This window comes from Echiichthys vipera (assembly GCF_963691815.1).
Source record: "Echiichthys vipera genome assembly, chromosome: 17".
Lineage (NCBI taxonomy): Eukaryota > Metazoa > Chordata > Actinopteri > Perciformes > Trachinidae > Echiichthys > Echiichthys vipera.
In genome coordinates, this window is record NC_139842.1 from 26317239 (window position 1) to 26329888 (window position 12650).

At 43.0% G+C, this 12650-nt stretch overlaps 1 protein-coding gene across 1 annotated transcript; it reads left to right on the forward strand.

The window, feature by feature from the left end:
• Window positions 1-702: 702 nt before the first annotated feature.
• LOC310959429 (dual specificity protein phosphatase 3-like) lies at window positions 703-2161 on the forward strand (the record flags this gene model as incomplete). The annotated part of the gene is made up of 2 exons (XM_083930767.1): window positions 703-925; window positions 1591-2161. 2 exons carry the CDS (start codon window positions 703-705, stop codon window positions 1788-1790), a joined length of 423 nt encoding a protein of 140 aa, XP_083786893.1. The 3' UTR covers window positions 1791-2161.
• Between the last annotated feature and the right edge of the window lie 10489 nt (window positions 2162-12650).

Sequence of the window (12650 nt, forward strand, 5' to 3'; positions counted from 1 at the left end):
GCATTCAGTATTAGCACCAGTGTGCAGCAAGTCTATTTTTAGCTATCTATATTTAAATGGCAGGAGGTTCCAATTGGTACAGAAATCCCAGATGTGACAAAGAATGCAGTGCATTTGTATGGCAGAGGGGGAGGGGGAGAAAACAGTATAATTTAATTCCAAAGCACATCTCTGCTAAAAGGTTGAGTCTGCAATAGTAATATAATATGCTTTTGTCAAATTTAGCAATTTAGCATCCTTGTGGTCCGCTAGCTACAGTACCCCTCGCTGCTGTGTGCAGTCTGGCTGGACTGTAAAGGTCAAAGTCAGATCATTCTAAACAAATTTCCATGATCAGAGTATCTGCCTGAGGAGGCAATATCGTGAGAGAGTTGTAAACATTCAAAATTTGAGTCAACTCAATCTGCCAGACTTGTCGACTGCAACTTTAACCAACAAAAAGCAGTGTTGACAATGTTGACCTTTGAGGGGATGGAGAGCCAGAGAGTCCAAAATAAAAGTAAGCTATCGTAGCTTACAGTATGAGCTATTGCACCATTAATTTTTATGTGACCACCTCTGTCAGAGTTTGAACTGCTCCACAAAAGAGACACGGTGTACACACGTTTATAAGAAACATAACATTATATTTAGCCGTGTGTGGAAGGTAAACTGTGCGGTGTCTGTTTTTTTTGCTTACCAATCTGATGCAGGTTTGTGGCAATGAATGCAATGCGTCTTAAGCGTCAGGGCATCACCCACATCCTGAACGCAGCAGAGGGAAACTCTTTCATGCACGTCAACACCAATGCTGAGTTCTATGCCGGCACAGGCATCACCTACCATGGTGTACCAGCCAGCGATACCGACCACTTCGACATCAGCGTTTACTTTGAAGAAGCAGCCGACTTCATAGAGAAGGCCTTGGCATACAAAAATGGAAGAGGTTAGAGGTTAACAGCTGAGATCAACTGAATTTCAAGCACCACTTTGGCAAATCATAGAGGAATGATGATATACTTTCGCTATGATTAAAACATTTTGACCCATGAAAAAAGTATAGTATAGTAGTAGTGAGTGAGTAAAAAATGTAATATCTGAGATAGCAATGCTGAATTTGGTAAAACATGAACACTTTCTCAATTCAATTCAATTCAGTTTTATTTATAGTGTCGAATCATAACAAAAGTTATCTCAGGACACTTTACAGAGTAGGTAAAGACCACACTCAATGACTTATTTATGATTTACATAGACCCAACAATTCCTCTGTAGAGTACGGTGGCAACGAAAACCTTCCCTATAACAGGCAGAAACGTCAGACAGACCCAGCTCTATGGAGGACGGCCATCTGTCTTGACCGGTTGGGGAGGAAGAAAAGGAGAGAGAAAGAGAGAAAAGACACACAGATGGACAGAGAGAGACAGACAGACACACTTCCAGAGATGCAAGCAAAGCCTAACAGTAACTATAATATTTATAGTAATGTGAATATAACGTATATGTTAAGACAGTTAATACAACAGAATAGTAGAAACAAGCACAGCTAAGGTGACAGAATATGAAAATGATAATAATTAATTAATTAATTTCTCCTCTTTTTATCTGCAGGTAAAGTGTACGTTCATTGCAGGGAAGGCTACAGTCGCTCACCTACCTTAGTCATAGCCTACCTCATGCTGCGCCAAAACATGGACGTCCACACCGCTCTGGCCATGGTGAGGCAGAAAAGAGAGATTGGACCCAATGACGGCTTCCTTCGGCAGCTCTGTCAGCTGAACCAGAAGCTGGCTGCTGAGGAAAAGTTTTGAGGCAAATGTGGCAGACAAAGAAGCAGAACAAAGAAAGCTTAGCTGCACTTTGTGGTACAGCTTTAACAAGCTGTAGGTCTGTGAGGGATAGTAGAGAGACATTCTCTCTCAGACTAAGGCTGACAGCACTCAGTGTATGTATAGTTTTAAATAATACATCTTACACACACACACACACACACACCTGACATGTGCATACAGTATTTTAATTTTGTTTAGACAAACACTGGGGATATCATGTGCTGATTATACAATGTAATGTGTAAATCCAGGTACACTGCAGAACTATTTTGAATATTACAACCCCAATTCACATGAAGTTGGGGCATTGTGAAACTGTGCATTCATACCAAAATCAATGGAGGGGATGAAAGTGTCAGGCTGTCATTCAAAATCAATGTAAATGATGCATTGACACGCAATGTCGCTTTGGGCAACGCGTTCTGAGCAATGCGATGAAGCGATGCAGCTTCCATCGCGTCTATCGCGTCTATCACCTCATCGCATGTGTCGCTTGAAGTTGAAAAATTTGAACTTTTCAAAGGACATTGTGTAAAGCTTTGCCACGACAGCCCATCAGCGTTGAGATTGCATTAAGCATCTTCGAAGTTCTCCGTGAACCATCCAGGGGCTCACCGGGCTCAACAAAGCCACTATTGTTGCAGTCCTTGGGGGAAATCAGACTGTTCTTGTGGATATAATATAATGGATACAACCATGGACTGAGGAGGGCAGCGACGTGCCTTTAGGCATCTAGTCTATGAGAAATCCAGAAGAAGAAAAAGAAGAAAGCTGTCAGTGAAGAGTGAAGCGTATCATGGTCTGATCTACCGAAGATCGGGCCGCACCTGTACAGCTTCAGAGGTTAAATCACTGACGGCCTGATCTCACTACAACACAACGGCTCTTTTAAGAGCCACAAACTTCCTCTGAGAGCTCATTTCTGTTCTTTTAAAAGCATTCAGATCCCTGGTTAGCACTAGCATAACTTCCAATTAGCACAACAGCAGAGTAGGCTGAGCCTGGGGTTAGCTTCAATTAGCTAGCACTACAAAGACAAGATATTTATTGTTCAAACTGATAAACTTTGTTGTTGTTTTTTTTAAATATTCACTCATTTTAAATTTGATGCCTGTACCACATTCTAAAATGACAGGGACAGGGGCATGTTTACCACTGTGTTACATTACATTTTCTTTTGACTACACTCAATAAGCATTTGGGAACTGAGACACTAATTGTTGAAGCTTTGTAGGTGGAATTCTTTCCTATTCTTGCTTGATGTACTGTGTGACTTTAGTTACTCAACAGTCCGAGGTCTCCGTTGTCATATTTTGTGCTTCATAAAGCTCCACACATTTTGAGCGGGAGACAGGTCTGGACTGCAGCAGACCAGTCTATTACCTGCACTCTTTCACTACAAAGCCACGCTGTTGGAACACATGCAGAATGTGTCTTGGCATTGTCTTGGTGAAATAAGCAGGGACGTCCCTGAAAAAGACGTTGCTTGGATGGCAGCAAATGTTGCTCCAAAACCTGTGCATACCTTTCAGCATTACTGGTGTCTTCATAGATGTGTAAGTTACCCATGATGTCCTGGGCACTAACAATTCAATTCAATTCAATTCAATTTTATATATAGTGCCAAATCATAACAAAAGTTATCTCAGGACACTTTACAGAGTAGGTAAAGACCACACTCTATGACTTATTTATGATTTACATAGACCCAACAATTCCCCCGTAGAGTACGGTGGCAACGAAAACCTTCCCTATAACAGACAGGAATGTGGGACAGACCCAGCTCTGTGGAGGACGGACATCTGTCTTGACCGGTTCGGGAGGAAGAAAAGGAGAGAGAAAGAGAGAAAAGATGGATAGATGGACAGAGAGAGACAAAGACAGACAAAAAGACAGAGAGACAGACACACTTCCAGAGATGCAAGCAACCAAATATCTATGGTAATGTGAATATGACTTATATGTTATGGCAGTTAATACAGCAGAATAGTAGAAACAAGCACAGCTAAGGTGATAGAATATGAAAATGATAATAATTAAGACAAACATGATCAATGATGAGTAGTGGCAATAGAAGCTACGATACAGTGAGACATACCACTGATGGTGTTTTTATGGCTACAAATTTTATAGTTTATAAGACTAGTAATAGTATATATAACTAGTAGTTACAATAGTAGCAGGAAGCGTCATGCAGGACCACGGCAGCAGGCACCACCACGATCAGAAGAGACCTGCGAGACTACAAAGCACAAACAACTCCGGGAAGAAGTGAATTAGTAACATGCATTGATGAGACATAAATGATACAGACAGAGAGGAGAGAAGCTCAGAATATCAGGAAAAGTGTTATCCCCGGCAGATAAGGCCTATAGCAGCATCATTAAGCAGAACCAAATCAGCCTAAAAATAACAACGCAGCTAAGGGCTCGTAAGCCCCAGCTGTAAGCTTTATCAAAAAGGAAAGTTTTAAGTTTACTATTATATATGGTGTCTGCCTCCCGAATAACAATTGGGAGTTGGTTCCAGAGGAGAGGAGCTTGGTAGCTGAAGGCTCTGCCTCCCATTCTACTTTTGGAGACTCTAGGAATGACAAGTAGCCCTGCATTCTCAGAGCGCAGCGATCTAGTCCAGTAAGACGGTACTATGAGCTCTTTAAGATACGACGGAGCCTGACCAATAAGAGCTTTGTAGTTAAGAAGGATTTCAAATTCTATTCTAGATTTTACAGGTAGCCAGTGCAAATAAGCTAATACATAGAAAAAGAAATATGTTCTCCTTGATTTGTTTTAGTTAGCACACGAGCTGCAGTATTTTGGACCAAGTGGAGACTCTTAACAGACTTATTGGAGCAGCCTGATAATAAGGAGCTGCAATAGTCCAGCCTAGAAGTAACAAATGCATGGACTAGTTTTTCTGCATCTTTCTGTGACACAATGTTCCTAATTCTCGCAATATTACGCAGGTGAAAATATGCAGTCTTAGTCTTTAGTTTAATGTGAGAATCGAAGGACATATCCTAGTCAAAAATAACACCCAGGTTCCTTACTGTGGTGCTGGAGGACAACACAATATCATCCAGGGTAACAATATATGTAGCTATTGAGTTTTGGAGGCCTTTGGGGCCAAGTGCAATAACTTCCTTTTTTTAACATCAGAAAATTGCAGGTCATCCACCTTTTTATTTCCTTAATGCACATTTAAAGTTTAGCTAACTCATCGGTTTCTTCTGGTTTGATCGACAAATATAATTGTGTATCATCAGAATAACAATGAAAATTTATGGAGTGCTTCCTTGTAATATTTCCTATGGGAAGCATATATAAGGTGAATAGAATCTGTCCAAGGACAGAACCTTGTGGGACTCCGTCACTGACTTTAGTGTGCATGGAGGATTTGTCGTTAACATGTAACGTTATGGACTGTAGATGATGAAATCCTTAAATCCATTGCGACTGTACGTTGAGAAATGTCGTTCTTAGTCCATACGGTTGAAAACTCTTTTTTTCTCTGTCTTTCTTAAAAAGTTTTCCGTCCACACAGACTGAAAATCGACTAAATATGCTGTAGTACACATGCCAGGCCTGAATGTGGCGCTGTACCTGTCACAGAAATACCCCAACAACGGAGAAGAAGAGACGGGGAGACGCTGTGGAGAATACAAACACCGGAGAGTTTCTCTCCAAATCTGGAGACTTCCCAAATCCTCCTCCATCCTAGAGAGAAATATGTCCACTGTTTCTGGTTTTAGTGGAGACTTTTAGACTTAGACAGACTTAGACAAACTTTATTGTCATTCACACACATTTTCATGTATACAAACGAAATTCCGTTGCAAGGCTCCAGAAACCGCCAAAAAATATACAATATAAAAGGTAAATATAAAATATAAAAGGAGGCAAGATTTAGACATATCTACAACAAATAAAATAAAAAATAAAATATAAAATAAAATAAAATAAAATATAAAATAGAATAAAATATAATATAACATCTAAGTTGACAGCTGTTTGAGTGAGTATTAGCAGCAGAATATTAAGTATAAATAATAAATAAACAGTGAACGGTGAATATAAACAGAGAGTAACAGAATGGAATGAGGTAGTGCATAGTGTCCAAGTAAAGTGACGCAGTGTCCAGTAAAGTGACAAGTGAGTGTGTGTGTGTGTGTGTGTGTGTGTGTGTGTGGGGGAGGTTATTTGGAGTTTAAAAGTTTATTGCGTGGGGGATGAAGCTGTTGTGGAGTCTGGATGTTCTGCTCTTGAAGCTGCTGAACCTCTTACCAGAGGGCAGCAGGGAGAACAGAACATGATGGGGGTGAGAGGGGTCCTTGATGATGGACTCTGCCCTGGTCAGGCAGCGTCTGCGTGCAGTCTCGTGGATAGCAGGAAGAGCTGTACAGATGATACCCTCCGCTGTTCTCACCACTCTTTCTACACGTTTCCAGTCTGAGGCGTTGCAGGCCCCAGACCAGACAGAGATGCAGCTGGTTAAAATGCTCTCTATTGTCCCTTTGTAGAAGGTGGTGAGAATGGGAGGGGGAAGGAATGCTCTTCTCATCCGACGCAGAAAGTGCAGACGCTGCTGTGCTCTCTTCACGAGAGCAGAGGTGTGAAGGGACCAGGTCAAAGTGTCGGTGATCTGCATCCCCTGGAATCTGGTGCTACTGACCCGCTCCACTGCGGCGTTGTTGATGAGGAAGGGGGTGTGACTGGGCTGTTTTTTCCTGAAGTCAACGACGATCTCTTTTGTTTTGTTGACATTCAGGATCAAATTGTTCATGTCACACCAGTCCACCAGCTGTTTCACCTCCTCTCTGTAGGCCAGTTCGTCGTTGTCCCTGATGAGGCCCACCACTGTCGTGTCGTCCGCATACTTAATGATGTGGTTCGTGCTGAACCTGGCACGGCAGTCATGGGTCATCAGGGTGAAGAGCAGTGGGCTCAGGACACAGCCCTGGGGGGAGCCTGTGCTGAGGGAGATGATGCTGGAGGTGTTTCTGCCGACCCGCACAGACTGGGGCCTGTCTGTGAGGAAATCTAGCAGCCAGTTACAAAGGGGGGTGTTGAGTCCAAGGGGGGCCAGTTTGCTCACCAGATGCTGGGGGATGATCGTGTTAAATGCTGAGCTGAAGTCCAGAAACAGCATACGCACGTGGGTGTTATTCCTCTCCAGATGATCCAGGCTCAGGTGGAGTGTAGAGGAGATGGCGTCCTCTGTGGAGCGATTGGAGCGGTAAGCAAACTGGAGCGGGTCAAAAGAGGAGGGGAGTTTGGAGATGATGTGGTCCTTCACCAGCCTCTCAAAGCACTTCATCATGATTGGAGTCAGTGCAACAGGGCGGTAATCATTGAGGGTTGAGATTGTGGGTTTTTTGGGCACAGGTATGATGGTGGCAGTCTTAAAACAGGAAGGGACGACAGCAAGTGACAGCGAGGTGTTGAATAGATCCGTAAGGACGTGAGCCAGCTGGTCAGCACAGTCTTTGAACACCCGACCCGGTATGTTATCAGGGCCCGCTGCCTTCCGCGCGTTGACTCTACTCAGTGTCCTCCGGACCTCAGCTGTCTCAAGTCTGAGTGCCTGTTCATCAGGGTGAGGTGGGGATTTCCTCGCAGGAGTGTGGTTACGAGCTTCAAACCGACCAAAGTAGAAGTTGAGCTCGTTGAGGAAGTCTGTGTTGTCGTCGCAGGGTAGAGGAGCAGCTTTGTAGTCGGTGATGGTCTGGATGCCTTTCCACATGCGCCTGGTGTTTGTCGGGTCGTGGAAGAATCCCTGGATTCTCTGACCATAGGCACGTATTAGCTGTTCTGATGGCACGGTTCAGGTTGGCTCTGGCTGATCTGAGCGCCTCACCGTCCCCGGACTTGAACGCTACATTCCGTGCCCTCAGCTTAGCACGTACCTACCTACCTACTTTTGTGCTATTTCGGACTCTGTGTCCTCAACGAGCAGACGGTGCTGCTGTGAGCCCCATCCCCATCCCAAAGCACTCACAGGCGGGCACTTTCTCGTTATTTTTTGCCACCTTTTTGACAATTTAGCTCCTTTTTCAGAGCATCAGGGAAAAGGGAGAAATCTGTGCTCGGCCTAATTTATTCCCATGCATGTGGCTCAGAGTACAGTTCCATAAACATTGGTCCGTCTCCCTCCTCTCACGCAGCAGCACTGTTTTTATGTGACACCGCAGGGGTTAGAGGTCGGAGGTGGGGAGATGACTGCAAAGTATACAGTTTCATCGTCCAGACAACAACCCCACGGGGGACGATTCTGGTTAGCCTAATCAATACTAAAAATGTGCGGTTACAGGAAAAAGTGTCCTTGTGTGGACGGGCCCTTAAACTGTTGGAGTATTTGTTTGGACGGTTATTCACACAGTGGTGAACCTTGCCCCATCCTTGCTTGAGAACGACTGAGCCTTTCAGGGATGCTCCTATAATAACCAATCATGACACTCACCTGTTTCCATTGAACCTGTTCACTTGTGGAATGTTCCAAACAGTTGTTTTTGAGCATTCCACAGCTTTCCCGGTCTTTTGATTTTTTTCGAACGTGTTACAGGCATCAACTTCAAAATTAGTGAATTTTTGTAAAAAAACAATAAAGTTTATCAGTTTAAACATTGTGTTTAAACAAACGTGTATTCAATTGAATATAGGTTGAAAAGGATTTTCAAATAATTGTATTCTGTTTTTATTTACGTTTCACAACGTCCCAACTTCGTGTGAATTGGGGTTTGTAGATTGATTGTGGTTCAGGTCGATGTGACGATGAATGATCAGTTAGCCTGTATAGTTTGGTGTGTTTTCCTGCTGCTTACTATTCCATATATCAAAATCAAAGTAAAGAGGGAATGTTAATATGCATTTAAAAAAGGAAATGGTGTAATTCATGTGATATTGTCACCGCCTTTTCTCATCCAGCCTTCTGTCCCCTCTCTCCATCTCTTTACCTCCCTCCTGGTATTGTGTCCATTGTCTTGGCCTCGCACTGCCAATCTGTCAGTCCCAGAGGGGGTTTCAAGTGGACACTGTTTTCATATCAAATCAGATTTCAGAATAATGGAGAATGATATCAAAGTATTGTTTATACGCCTAGTATGTTGTAGAAAACCTCACAATCTTTGACCTATAGGGCTGGAAAGTCCCGCTCCTGTCATAAGGCTTCCTGTAGACCCCATTGGACCTCAGCTACTGAAAAATGTATATTGGTGTCCATTGCAATGGAACAAATATTTGATGGTGGGAATGCGCAATGGAGATCCACTGAACAAATGTTATCCATGGTGCTTCTGTTAGACCGCCCAGTAAGGTGCATGCATGCATGCCTCCCTTTGTGTGTGGCAAGTGTCAATGTATGTCTTTTTTATGCTTTTGGATATGTTTGAATCACACAAGTCGGAAACAGTTCTACGCAACAACAACTTATCTATGTTTTATATGCGTGTAACATTTGGCAGCCGGTAAGCAGCCTAGTAGTGTGCAACGCGCTAAGGTACAGCAGCAGAAAAAAATACGATGACATCACTCATTCATTCATTCAGTTGGCAACCACCCTACTTAAAACATCTTCCCAAGTTCCTGGTCAGGCCATCACGCTTTCCCTCCAATCCTTAACCAGATAAGGACAGGAAGGACAAGAAAAATATCTATCTTTCAATAGAAGCCATTGTACATTTTTCGGGAGCTAAGGTCCCACGGGGTCTACAGGAAGCTGAAATAAAGGGGCGGCACTTACATGTACAAGCCCTATTGGACTAACATCTAGAAGTCTGCCTCAGAAGTATGTCTCAGTCAAAAAAATTGTTCCGATGTCTTGTTGGTGCTTTAAAGTGAATCTTGCCACTTTTTCAACCTACAAGACAATTAGTAAAATTCAGCTGGTCTGATATTACTGAAACAGCAAAAGAAACAAGAAATAGTCCAGCAGTTTGGGAAATTATTTTTAGTTATTATTCCATCAACAGATAGGTAAGAAGATTGATGTACTCATGTCTGCTCAGGATAAAGCTAATGCTAGCAGCCATTTAGCTTAGCTTAGCACAAAGCAGCTACAGGTATGCGATTCTTTCATGGCATTCATTCATCCATTCAGCCAGCTATAGTACAGACAGCAGAAATACCACTGATTGGATAGGACAACCAACGGTGTTCCGACAAGTGTTACTGTTTATCATCTCTGTTAAATGTTATTCAACCTTTGATTTATATGTGTATTTATTATCTATAATGTGTGTGATAAACATATCTGTTTGTCAGCCACAGCTATTGCTAACATTGTTATGCAACTCACAACTGTTTAGTACTACTCTATAGCACATTTTTATTAAAATGACATTTCTAATCAATTCCTTTGCAATTTAGGAGAAATTCATGGACAGGATATCGAGGCGTAGTTATGGTGGGGAGGGGTTGCAGTTCGGTGGGCTGAGGATCTCGTCTCTGCTTTTTGCAGATGATGTGGTCCTGATGGCATCGTTGGTCAGTGACCTTCAGCACTCACTGCATCGGTTCGCAGCCGAGTGTGAAACGGCTGGTATGAGGATCAGCACCTCTAAATCTGAGGCCATGGATTGCTTACTCCAGGTAGGGAATGAGTTCTTACCCCAAGTGAAGGAGTTCGAGTACCTCGGGATCATGTTCACGAGTGAGGGGACGATGGAACGTGAGATTGGCCGGAGAATCACAGCAGCAGGGGCGGTGTTGCAGTCCCTCTACCGCACCGTTGAAAAAGGGACCGCTTTCATGACCTATAAAGCTGGGTCACGACCGAAAGAACGAGGTCGCGGGTAAAAGTGTCTGAAATGGGTTTTCTCAGGAGGGTGGCAATAGTCTCCCTTAGAGATAGGGTGAGAAGTTGAGCCATCCCCGAGGAACTCGGAGTAGAGCCGCTGCTCCTTTGCGTTGAAAGGAGCCAGTTGAGGTGGTTCGGGCATCTAGTAAGGATTCTCCCTGGGCGCCTCCATAGGGAGGTGTTCCAGGCACGTCCAGCTGGGAGGAGGCTTCGGGGAAGACCCAGGACCAGGTGTAGAGATTATATCTCCACAATAGCCTGGGAACGCCTTGGGATCCCCCAGTTAGAGCTGGTTAATGTGGCCCGGGAAAGGGAAGTTTGGGGTCCCCTGCTAAAGCTGCTGCCCCCGCGACCCGACCCCGGATAAGCGGTTGAAGATGAGAGTTGAGAGAGATGAGAGAGAAACTGCTCCATGAATGGTAAGGGCAGTGTCCCCGTTTGAGTCTTTCAAAGATGAAAACACTACATGTTTTGGAAGTTTTTACGCTTCTGAACCAAAAATGTCCCCAGATTTTGTCAAGAAATCTGGTCACCTCATGCTGGCTGTAGCTTCATATTTTACTGTACAGACATAAGAGTGGTATCAATCTTCTCATCTAACTCTCAGCAAGAAAGAAAGCAAATAGAATAGATGTATTTCCCAAAATGTCAAACAATTCCTTTACTCAACTTTTGGAGATGACATGACTCACAGTCTTACATCAAGCAACTCATGACAACATTGATTATAATTATTGTTCACACAACATTTGCATGGAGCTCTTCTCATATACATGCCGTGTAATGATGTGGATATATGTGACCTGTGACTGTATGCCATATGGTCCTGAGTGGAACCAAGCCACTAAAGCCTGTGATTGTAATTTTGAACACTGCCAGAATGTGAGATACATTTGCCAGTAACTTACACAATATTGAATAACTTCTCAGTCAACACCTTTTGCACATTGGTGTTTACATTTGTGTCTTAGTTTGATCATATGCAGTTTTGTATTGTAGAGCAGCATGCTTTGTCATGCAAGTGTGAGCCAAAATGTTGTAATCCTGTGTAAGCACATCTATGTATCTATAAATATTTATTTATTGAGTCATAGTGTGCATTATTGTGTGTGCATTATTTGTCATAATGTGCATTATTAAGCCTGTAACTTGGGAATCAGCATGTGCATTACTGAGTAGGATGTGATGTTATTGGTCATGTCTGCAGGCTTTCATTGAGTCTCACAGATTATGCTTACATTAAGTGCACTTTATCTAATGACAATGGTGATTGTTATCATTTTCTTTTCATACATTCAGTAATAAATTGAAAATGAAATGTCTGAGTTTCTTTAAGCCTTTCTTATATCCATTCTTATTAATATTAATTGCTGTGCTGACATTCAAAAACTGGATTGTTGACTAAGCCACTGTCTTATTGTCATTTCTGATATTATTTAAAACTGTACTTTACTTCTATAACGCTTTAGAACACTTCATACGATGCTGTCATACCAATAGGACATGGGGAAAAAAACAGAGTTATTGCAGTTATTGCCCTCAACCAGCAGCAGGTGCTGCTGTGAAACCCTCCCCCGACCTTGTTAGCAACTTTATTTTTAAAAGGAGACTCGCACCAAATTTAGCAACGTATCAGACCATCTGGGAAAAGGGAGATATATGTGGGAATTCATTCACATGCATGCCGCAGAGAGTAACCAAACTCCACGGCCGCTGAGGCCCGCCTCTCTCCTGTTAAGTGTGCTCTGACCTGCTAATGCTGGGTCTTGTTGCGAACACATTTAAGTAACATCCATGTGCAGAGTACAGTTAAACAACAACAAACATTTCGGACTATTTCCATGAGTCAGACATTCAAGTTGCCTGGGTGGGAGCATTGACATTAAAGTATGGACGGCGTACTGTAAAATGGTGCCTCTCATGAACGTATGTAGAATTGTTTGTGTTCCCATGGCTTCCTGTTTCTACGCTATTATAGGGAGAAGTAGAAGGAAGTTTCTATGCGTGAGCTCTTGGTGGTGTTGTGTGGCAGTGCTTCACAGTAAT